Below are 11,857 nucleotides of genomic sequence, written 5' to 3'. Positions count from 1 at the left end.
GCAACCACAAAAAGACCCGAGGTATTAAATTCTGACTTCTTGCTTGGTAGAATCTTCATAAAATTGCCTTTAATCTTAAAGTCGTTTAGTATATCGCTACCCAAACTCGTTGGTAACCCAGCACGGCTGGCAAAGCTTCTTCTGTGTGGTGTTGATTTCGTCTGGCAACAAAGAACACGGGAGCTTTTTAGGGCTCCTTATTCACAGTCTTAGCCGGCAGCGCCACCCTGCGTCCTTATTGAGAAACTAATACTGTAGTCTCAAGTCAGCCTATTTTGGAAGTGTCCAAATGTAAGCCCTTTAAAAAAGTGTATAGAACTTTTTTTTTTTTTGCGGTACGCGGGCCTCTCACCGCATACCGCCGCGGAGCACAGGCTCCGGACGCGCAGGACCAGTGGCCATGGCCCACGGGCCCAGCCGCCCCGCGGCATGCGGGATCCTCCCGGACCGGGGCGAGAACCCGCGCCCCCTGCATCAGCAGGCGGACCCCCCAACCACTGCGCCAAGAGGGAAGCCCTAGAACTTTAAAAAGTTTTGTTATTCCATTAAATGGCTTAAGGTATAGGTTATTCCATTACATTGCATGAGCTAGAATAATTGTGAGCACAAAGCAAGGGGCTATCTTCCTCTCCCCATACCCTTACAAGTGGAACTTAAAGAACTCCATTTCCCCTTTGTCATAATCTAACCAGGGGAGATAAACTCTTATAAAATTATAATTAATAATAGTTTTATCTGTTTATTTCCAAGTATGTGAGAAATTTATGATGATGCAAAAAGTTTGTGTAAGGTGTTCTGTACCACTTGGTCTCAGGTTCTATTTTTTTACACTGGTGTGCAAACAGTAATACAGTTGAATAAAGAGGCATCTTGCTTTGTTATAAGTCCTTTTACAGTGTGAACCCACATTAAAATATTAAGGAGGTCAAATAGTATTAGAATCAGATTCTTAGATCCAGAGAGGAAATGAAAGGATTTTTACAGATAAAGAAACAGAAGCTCAGAGAGTGATAGGACTTGATTATTCTACTTGACTATCATCAGGATAATATCAAGACAAAATTGAGTGAAAACCATAGAATTTTATTAAGGTAAAGCCTTTAAGTTTAAGCTGATTTAGCTAGATATCTGTATTTAATAATGAGTTTGCTTCTTACCACATTGATCCTTTGTAGCCCAGATATCACATTCCTTGACTAGCCAATTTGCGGGAAGACAAGAAGCAGTGATTTAAAACATTTTAATGTGTGAGCAAAGGGTACCTCAAGCTTTGCCTACTTATATATGGTGAAGAGGAGAGACTTGTTTATAAAATGGATTTCAGTGCAGCATGCAGCTATTGTGATTTCCCTGATATAGTAAGTTAACTGAGACACAGTTAATCAGTTTACTGGTTACAATTAGTATATTGAATGGAGTACCACTTATCTTGGTACATATGGGATTTCTCCTCCTTAAATATCTTATAATTTAATTACTTAATTAACTTCATAAATTATGATTCACATTTAATGAATTATTTTAAAATCATGTCAGTAATCTTAGATTCTGATAATGATAGAAAATATTAGGAAAAATTATTATTATTATTATTTACCTTTTTTTGGCTATGCTGCGCACATGCGCGGTCTTAATTCCACAACCAGAGATCGAACCCGTGTCCCCTGCAGTGGAAGCGTGGAGCCTTAACTGCTGGTCCGCCAGGGAAGTCCCAGGAAACATTATTTTTGAAAGAAGCCTGGACTATAGTAGTCATTCAGTAAATATCATTTGGATAAATTAATTAACCCACTCTAATGATCATATTTCTAGCTATATTAGAAGATTACTGTGAGATCATGCATTCAGCCATGAACATGTCTGACACTGAATACAGAATTCTGAGAGATGAGAGTATAATACATGCTAAGCACTGTTCAAATAAATTTACTTTTATTCTAGCTGTTAATTCCTGTTGTAAGAGATCTAGTAATAGCAATAATAGTAATATTAATATGCTGTAGGATTTTCTTTCATGCTTAAGGCAAGTCAGAGAAATATATATCAACATTAAGTGAAATGATAAAAAATAATAAACATACTGAAAAGAAAAAAAGAAAGAATATTATTTTAGATATAAATGGAAAGCAAATTTCCTGAATGAAACAAAAAATTGTTTCATACTGTATTAACTGAGCTCTAGTTAAAGTTAAAGAGTTCAGGACAAAATTCAAACTAGATTTTGTTTACTTATTCCTATATGCTGACATAGTAATAGTGTTGCAGATTAGCTCTTTTCGATCCCTTTTGTCAATCCAAAACAAATGAAATCTAGGTAATATTAACATATATGTGTCACTATATGCCAGATAGTACTCTAAGCATTTTACATACACTAACTCATTTTATCCCTCAAACAACCCTATGAGGTGGGCACTCTTATTAGGCACATTTTATAGACAAAGACATTGAGGAATAGAAAGTTTAAATAATCTGCCCATAGTCACGCACCATGTGAAAATGGCAAAGGTAGGATTCAAACTGTTACAGAATGGCTCCAGAATCCATTCTTTGATCTAACTAAGTGGAATTAGAGAGGTGAAAAACATTTTAGGTAATTTAGATCCAAACTTCAGCCTTGCCTTGGGTACACAGATATCATGGGTGAAATATATTTCTATTCAAATTTTCAATTAATATAAGAATCTTTTAAATAGTTTGTCTCCCGTTAGAGATAGGTACCAGCAAAAAGAGGTGCTTACAAAATTTAGAAATTGAAAGGAAAACTAAGAGTCTTTTGTTGAGATCATTAATTAGGTTTAAAAAAAAAAACTAAGAGTGACATGAATAATGAATTCCCTGTAGCCTTAAATATATATATATATATAAATATCTATGTATAGATCTTTTGAAATGTTATCAGTGTGTAAAGTTAAAATCAAGAAAGGTGGCCTAAGATGATAGTTTAACATTGCATCATGGATTATTTTGCCAAACTGCCAAACTTATCAGAAAAAAAACTATTATATCTGCATGGAAGAGGCAATATTGATAAAGAGAATGACTACCTGCAAAACCATTCCATTCCAGTCAGGAAAGCTGCATTATCCATTCTGAAGGATTCATACAACAACTTACACAATTGGTTGCCAGACCTGAAGCACAATATTTAAAACATTTCTTCCATTTTGAATACACAAAGAGAGATAGAATAGTTAGAGGGATACTCTGGTAATTAAATATCAGTTCTAATTCCTCCTTGGTAAAATACAGGCAAGAACTTTAAATATCATTGAGGGAAAGATAAAAATCATTTTAAAGGAATTTGAATACAAGAAGTCCTGAAGTTCAAATGCTAAACACATACTTTGAAGTTTTGAGTAGTCTCACTTGTTTAAAAAAAAAGAGAGAGAATGTTTTTTTAAAATTCATGATGACTTGAGGGCTGTTTTGCTCTTAACTTGGAAGGGGAAAGTACAGAGAGATATTAAGCAATAATTGTTGAAAGGAGAGATGAATTGGTGAAATATGTATTAGATTTTAAATAGTATTTTTAGTTACTAAAATCACACTTCAAATAGTATTATTTCAAAATATTAAGCAGCATTGATAACTGGTAATTATAAATGGTTTGTAGATTTTACTAGAAATTCTTATAAAAGGAATTATCTTTTGGAATTTTCTACTAAATAGATAAATTAGATTCATCAGCTGGCCATTCAAATGAAATAACCGTAAAGGAAACAATACTTGTCACTGGTAAAAGCAAACTAAAATTTAATATCTTTTAACCTTTTAATATCTTATAGCTAAACTGAAGCTATGTTTTTAAGCAATCACACTAATTGAAATGCAAATTTAGAAAGGAGATATTTGAACAATTAGTGTTTGGCCTTAGAAATTTGTGATGAAATCCAATATAATTTCTAATAATTCCTTGTATTACATACTATATTAAAAATAGGGGCTTCCCTGGTGGCGCACTGGTTGAGAGTCCGCCTGTCGATGCAGGGGACGCGGGTTCGTGCCCCGGTCCGGGAAGATCCCACATGCCGCAGAGCGGCTGGGCCGGTGAGCCATGGCCGCTGAGCCTGCGCGTCCGGAGCCTGTGCTCCGCAACGGGAGAGGCCACAACAGTGAGAAGCCCGCGTACCGCAAAAAAAAAAAAAATAGTATTTGTATGTTTAATTTTTCAAGATTGTTTTGGCTACTTGCATTTCCAAGTGAATTTTACCTTCAATTTGCTAATTTCTGCAAACAAAACAAAACAAAACAAAACCAAGCCTGCTGGGATTTTGATAGGGATTCAGTTGAATCTGTGAACCAACGTTAAATCTTCCAACACATGAACAATTTTCCATTTACTTAGGTTTTCTTTAATTTCTTTCACTGATGTTTTATAGTTTTTGGCATACAAGTCTTGCACTTATTAAATTTATTCCTAAGTATTGTATTATTATTATTATTTTGCGGTACGTGGGCCTCTCACTGTTGTGGCCTCTCCCGCTGAGGAGCACAGGCTCCGGACGCGCAGGCTCAGCGGCCATGGCTCACGGGCCCAGCCGCTCCGCGGCATGTGGGATCTTCCCGGACCGGGGCACGAACCCTCATCCGCTGCATCGGCAGGTGGACTCTCAACCACTGCGCCACCAGGGAAGCCCAGCTGTGGGTTTTCATAGTTGCGTTTTATCAAGTTGAGGATATTCCCTATAATTCTTAGTTTCATGAGTGTTTTTATTATGAAAAGGTGTATTTTGTACAATGCTTTTCCTGCATTTATTGAAATGGTTGTATGGTTTTCCTTTTCTGTTAATACGGTATATTGCATTGATTGATTTTCATATGTTAAATCAACCTGTATTTCTGGGACAAATCCCACTTGGTCATGTTGTATAATCCTTTTCACACGTTGCTGGAGTCAGTTTGCTAATATTTTGTTGAGGATTTTTTATACCTATATTCACAAGAGATATTGGTATTTAATTTCCTTTCCTTGTGTTATCTTTGGTTCTGGCAGCAGGGTAATACTGGCCTCATAAAATGAATTGGGAAGTGGTCCCTGCTCCCTTTTTTTTAAAACAAGTTTGTGAAATATTGGTGTTAATTCTTTTTTAAAAAAAAAATATTTATTTATTTATTTGGCTGCACCTGGTCTTAGTTGCAGCACTCGAGATCTTCGTTGCCACATGCAGGATCTTCATTGCAGCATGCAGTATCTTTAGTTGCGGCATGCGGGATCTTTAGTTGCGGCACGTGGGATCTTTAGTTGAGGCATGCGGGATCTAGTTCCCTGACCAGGGATCAAACCTGGGCCCCCTGTATTGGGAGCATGGAGTCTTAGCCACTGGACCACCAAAGAAGTCCTTGGTGTTAATTTTTTAAATGTTCAGTACAATTCACCAGTGAAGCCATCTAGTCCTGGCTTTTCCTTGTGGAAAGTTTTCTGACTACTGATTAAGTCTTGTTGAAACATTTAGGATGAAGAAATCCATTTCCCCAGAGATAAATATAATGGGAAAAAAAACCCTCAAAAGACAATACTTAGAGAAGACAATTTTAATTTTTGATAAACTTCTAATTTTTCTAAAAGTTCAGTTTCTCATCAAAGTCTTTCCTCATGGACAGCCCATATTAGTTGGACACTATTGACTTCAAAAATCTGAACCCATGGGTTTCCCTGGTGCCGCAGTGGTTGAGAGTCCGCCTGCCGATACAGGGGACACGGGTTTGTGCCCCGGTCAAAGTTGAGCAAAGCTTGAGCTAAGCTTCTTAATTAAGGCTTGGATTTGTAGAGCCTGAGGCTGTAACCACTTTGAGACTCCTTCCTCCCTTTGCAAGACTACCAAAACCAGTAATGGTATGAGGGAAACCTCCAATAGAACATGAGTTCTCAATAAAATATCACCATCTAACAAGACTAACAGTGTGAAAAACAGACTCAACAAATAAAAGATGTATACAGAAGAAACAGAGATTGGAACAATATGGAAAGAACTTAAAAGTAAAAGATATTTAATTTCCTCCAACAAAAAAGAAGGAAATGGCAATTGTTTAAAAAAAAAAAAGAACAAATTGTTGTGAAAATCTGCCAAATGGAAATTTTTGGGGAAAAAAGCCCACCAAAAACTATAGTTAATTTAAAAAAATTCAGTATATTGGGTGAATCTCAGGTTTGGACCTAGCAAATATCAGAACATCAAGAATAAAGAAAACAACTTAGAGAAAAGAAGTTTACAGATAAAAGAATGAGAACTAGACTGATAGACTGTTCATCAACAGTCTTCAATACCAAAAGAGGGAGAAGGAAAATTAGTTTACATTTTATTTTTTTATATAAATTTATTTATTTTTTTGCTGCGTTGGGTCTTCGTTGCTGTGCACGGGCTTTTGCTAGTTGCGGCGAGCGGGGTCTACTCTTCGTTGCGGTGCGCGCGCTTCTCATTGAAGTGGCTTCTCTTGTTGCAGAGCATGGGCTCTAGGCGCGTGGACTTCAGTAGCTGTGACTTGTGGGCTCTAGAGCGCAGGCTCAGTAGTTGTGGTTCACGAGCTTAGTTGCTCCGCAGCATGTGGGATCTTCTCAGACTAGGGCTCGAACCCGTGTCCCCTGCATTGGCAGGCGGATTCTTAACTGCTGCACCAACAGGGAAGTCCCTAGTTTACATTTTAAAATCTATGACCAACCAAACTATTGGCTAAGAACATGAGGATTAGACGTACAAACAACTGAATTATGCCTAATAGGTTGCCAGCTTTAAAACATGTAACAATCTACTCTAAAAAGCAAAATATAGTAGTGGAATATATGTTTAAAAACTGTCATTTTTTAAAGTCCCCATTTGCAAGGAAGCCATATTCAAGGATTAAGGAAGATTTATTAAAAGTGTGGTAAGTTAGTTCACTAGTTTTAATAAGTGATATTTGAATATAGTTTAGTCTTTTAACAACTCTACATAAAAGTTTAAAGTTCATTTTCATCTCTTTCCCTTTCAGTATTAAAAACTAGATTAGAATATTAGTAAGAGATCAATCTGGAAATAATTCACAGTAATGAATTTGTCCATCCTTTAAAAGAAAAACTACTGGGAAATTATTATGAATGTAGAAAGTCATCATTTTTACCTAGTGCTGGACTTTCGGTTGGGGGAATTCCAAAAAGTGGCAAAGATACTTAGTACTCTACATATAGTGCCCTCTCTGTCATGTACTTAATAAGATATCCAGGTAAAGAAGTTTCTGAAAGTTGTCTTCAAATAAAAGGGTAAAAGGTTGCCAATAGCCAAGAAATAAAAGCAACTTTGAACCAAGAGTAAGGTATAATTTTTTCCTATCTTCAAATTTAGTCCATATGATCTTTTCTGGCTTTACGAAACTCTGATCAATTCTCAACAATATGTGAATTCAGTGCATCTATCAACTAAGATATTATTAAGTATCTGTCTTCTTATGTCTGGGTCTAAATAACTCCCTGGTTATATAGTGCCTCCAATTTGAGTCCAAAATCATATACCATATTGGCCAAAAAAGAACTGGCCTCCATATTTTCTGTAGTTGAAAACTTCCCTGGTTCTCACATGAGCTGGAACTAAGCCAGCCAAATACAGAGAAGTCTTGATCAGAATTCTTTGCCTTTTCTCTGATCTTCATGAAACTTCAGCTAAGTATGAAAAGAAGAAAAAAACATCTGACCAAAGAGCCAGATTCAATATCTCTATAAAGTACTTAATGAGTGAAAGGAAATACTGTCTTTCCCCTGATTACTAAAGATTCATGTATTTGACTCTCATACCTAAAATAACACCATTTTAATATGATTATAACTTTATGTGTAATTGAAGACATGTCAGTATTAAACTTTGTTTTTTTTTACAGTCATTAGGAGTTTAAAATTTTTGAGCTGTAATTGACATGTAACACTATATTGGCTTCAGGTGTGACAATGATTTGATATTTGTGCATATTGCAAATGATGACATAAGTCTAGTTAACATCTAGTTAACAACATTCTTTTTCTCTTTTGAGAATTTTCAAAATCTTTGAGAAACTTCAGTTCTCTTTCTTCTAGTCATGAGTATTCAATTTCTGGAAACTTCTATGCCTCTGGATGAGAAAATGCCTATGAGGAGAAATTTTATTTTTTCCTAATCAGATTTGTTAATTGGGGACTAAATATTATGTACTTTAAAATAAGGTTTTTTTCTGTTTCATTCAAACTAGACATAAAAATTGATGTTTGGTTGCTTCAAGAGTTTATTCTTAGTTGCAGTTAATTTAGACTTTCACAGTGATATTGCTCTCTCCCCTTTAGAACTTCCCATTCTTCTAATCTTCTTTTAATTACTGTATAGGAGGTAGAATGCTGATGTGGTTGGGCCGTGTTTATCCCAGAAGGACCATACATAATCCTAAGTCATGTCAGGTTGAAATCTGAAAGAGGGAACTAAGAGAGGAAACAAAGAAAATATTTCCTTCATATATCACCATATAAATGCCAAGTAGATATTAATTTTTTTAAAGTAGGATTGGATGGGACACCACTTTTGCTATAAAGCATTGAGAGAACATATGTACATGTACTTTCTTGAAATTTTTTTAAAATGGCCCTCAGGTTGATAATACTTACATCTCAGAAATTAAAAAACAAATTGTCATTCCACCAGATGCTTATTAAATAATCTTTTCATGCCAAACGGAAAAGCACGATCAGTTGTTCAAAATGCCTATGTTTAATTTTTTTTCTCAGTCATCCATCATAAATACACTTTAGGCAAATCTAAGAGTAATCTGACCTACATTTTTTGTCCATTTTTAGCCAATATAAGCATATACAGTGTTGAAATATTAATTGCAAATGTCAAAACAGAAAATGAATTATATATGTAAGTTTTATTTGAGTACTAAGCCCCTACAGGATGATACACCTTAAAGTGGTACATATTAAAACATTTTTAGTTATCCACTTCATTAACCACAGACAAAGCTGCTTTAGGAGTATTATAAAGAATATTACCTGACTATATTCAATAGGGTAAATTATAATATTGGTGGTGCAGAACTCTCTCTACATTGCTTTGAATAGAGAATTTGAAATGACTACCTTAAATAAACCTATTTGAAATCATCATTAAAAGATAATGCATTTATTTTTACTCACCTATTAGAAAAAGAAAGAGGCATTAATACTGGATTGAAAAGGTAGGAAGCAGATGAAAAAAGAACATGCAGGGTTAACTAGACAGAAAGTAAAATGAAGATATAAACAAAATACTATATCAACTCAAGAGCCTTGACTTAAAAGAAAGCATTCGTAGCCAGACAACTTTCTGATTCTTCTGTTAATGAAACCTACGCTATTCTTGCAATTGCCTTTTTGCACTAGTCCTGCCCAGTGTCTTGAACCAGACCACTAGGGAGAATCGGCTTCAAGAAGTTAAACTCATTTAACCCGGAGCCTCCCGTCAGACACACCTCGTGCTGGTAGCTCTGGGACAGGGTCCCCGTGCCGCTGACGTCCACCAGGTGGCCCGGAAAGTGGCCCTCGGGCACCGAGCAGCGACTCACCGAGGCCGCCCCGCCCCTCCTGCACAGCCGCACCGCGACGAACACCAGTACCCAGAAGAAGAAGAGCGACGACACCGACGCCAAGGCGACCACCAGATAGACGGTGAGCGGGGCGGCCGGGGCCGCGTCCGCCGCTTCCGCTTCCGGGGCCGGCAGGTAGGGCCGCGAGAAGCCGTCCACCAGCAGCACGTACAGCGTGACGCTGGCCGAGAGCGGCGGCTCGCCGTTGTCCTTGACCAGCACCAGCAGCCTGTGCTTGGCCGCGTCGCGCTCGCTCAGCAGCCGGGCCGTGCGCACCTCGCCGTTGTGCGCCCACACGCCGAACAGCCCGGGCTCCGTGGCCTTGAGCAGCTGGTACGACAGCCAGGCGTTCTGGCCCGAGTCGCCGTCCACCGCCACCACTTTGGTCACCAGGTAGCCCGCCTCGGCCGCCCTGGGCACCAGCTCGGTGCAGGGCGCCGAGGCGTTCTGCAGCGGGTACAGCACGAAGGGCGCGTTGTCGTTGTCGTCCGCCACGAGCACGCGCACCAGCGCCTGGCTGCTGAGCGCGGGCGAGCCGCGGTCGGCGGCGCCCACGCGGAACTCGAACGCCCGCAGGGCCTCGTAGTCCAGGGACCTCAGGGCGAACAGGTGGCCGTTGTCCGGGTTGATGGACACCAGGGAGGCCAGGGGCACGTGCGCGTCGAGGGGCGGCAGCAGCGAGTAGGTGACCTGGGCGTTGGCGCCCGCGTCTCTGTCTGTGGCGCGGACGCTGCCGATGTGCAGGGCGGGGCTGTTGTTCTCGCGGACGGACAGGGTGTAGGAGGTCTGGGTGAAGGCGGGGGCGTTGTCGTTGACGTCGGACACCAGCACGGTTATGTTGTGTTCAGTTTTCAGCCTGGGGGTTCCCATATCTGTGACTGTGATGGTGATGTTGTACTCAGCTCTGATCTCTCTGTCCAGCTCTCCTTCTGACAATAGGGTATAAAAATTATCTGCAGATGGTTTCAGGATGAAGGGGAAATCGTTCTCGATGGAACACACCATTTTCCCATTGTCTCCAGAGTCTAGGTCAGAAACACTGAAAACAGCCACCACAGTCTCTGGCGAGTTCTCTGGGATAGGGCTGGTAATTGAGGACAAGGTCAGTTCTGGTGGGTTGTCGTTCACATCAACCACCTGAACTATCACTGTTGATTTTCCTGAAAGGCCTCCACCATCCTTGGCTTCTATGTCCACTTCGTAAGTATGGATCGCCTCAAAATTCAAATATTTGATTAGTCGGATATCACCAGTAATTGGATTTAGTTGAAAAGTTTTTCTAATTTCTTCAGAAACATGAAAAAATGCATATGATATTGTCCCCAAATTTCCTGTATCTAAGTCAGAAGCTGAAACAGTGACAATAAGAGAGTTAACGGGGCTGTTCTCTAGAACTTGAACCTCATAGAGGGACTGTGTAAATTCTGGGGTGTTGTCGTTTATGTCTAAGACCAGGATGTGAACCTGGACGGTCCCAGACCTCCGTGGAGTCCCGCCATCCAGCGCAGTGAGCATTAACCTAAGCTCTGGCTGCTCCTCACGATCCAGTGCTTTGTCTAGTACTAGTTCTGGGTACTTCCTTCCATCCCTACGACTGCGTGTGAGAACGTGGAAATGGGAATTCGGAGTGATCGTGTAGTTTTGGAGACTGTTTCTTCCCACATCCAAGTCTTCAGCATTTCCCAAAGGAATTATTGTTCCTGGTGGAGTGTTTTCTGGGATTTTCAGCTGCATTTCATTTTCAGAGAATGCCGGAGAATGGTCATTTACGTCTATCACCTGGAGCTCATTTGTAATAAACTGCAAGGGATTTTGCAGTAATATCTGAAACTGCAGTATGCATGGCTCTGCGGAGCCGCATAGCTCCTCCCGGTCCAATTTCTCATGCAGGAGCAAATCACCGGTCTGATGGTTGAGCTGAAAATACTGTCTGTTCCCTTTAGACACAACTTGGGCCCCTCTCGCGGCCAGTTTCCCTGCACTCAGCCCCAGATCCTTTGCTAGATTGGAGATGAAAAACCCCCTCTCTTTTTCCTCAGCCACAGAGTAGCGTCTCGACTGGGACGCAGCCAGAGACCCACCCAGAAAAACAAAGAGAAACAGGACTTGCCTTTGTCTAAGAAAGCGCTCTCCTCCGGCCTCCATTGCATTTTCTGCCATGTTCTTCCGAGAAATACTGTCAAGCTAGCCTCCAACAGCACTGGGAAACGCAGTCTTTTGCCTCCTAACCTTTGAAGAAAACCTAGCGAATAATCCTTACTAGAGTCTTAGATTTGCTTGCTTAAAAATCTGCTCCGGC

At 39.7% G+C, this 11,857-nt stretch overlaps 1 protein-coding gene across 1 annotated transcript; it reads right to left on the bottom strand.

The window, feature by feature from the left end:
- Positions 1-9,202: 9,202 nt before the first annotated feature.
- LOC132518381 (protocadherin beta-3-like) lies at positions 9,203-11,857 on the bottom strand. Its single transcript, XM_060146346.1, has one exon. The coding sequence runs from the start codon at positions 11,716-11,718 to the stop codon at positions 9,352-9,354; it is 2,367 nt and encodes a 788-aa protein (XP_060002329.1). The 5' UTR covers positions 11,719-11,857; the 3' UTR covers positions 9,203-9,351.

This window comes from Lagenorhynchus albirostris, chromosome 3 (assembly GCF_949774975.1).
Source record: "Lagenorhynchus albirostris chromosome 3, mLagAlb1.1, whole genome shotgun sequence".
Lineage (NCBI taxonomy): Eukaryota > Metazoa > Chordata > Mammalia > Artiodactyla > Delphinidae > Lagenorhynchus > Lagenorhynchus albirostris.
Note: the sequence above shows the minus strand (reverse complement) of the source record. Positions and strands in the feature narration are given on the sequence as shown.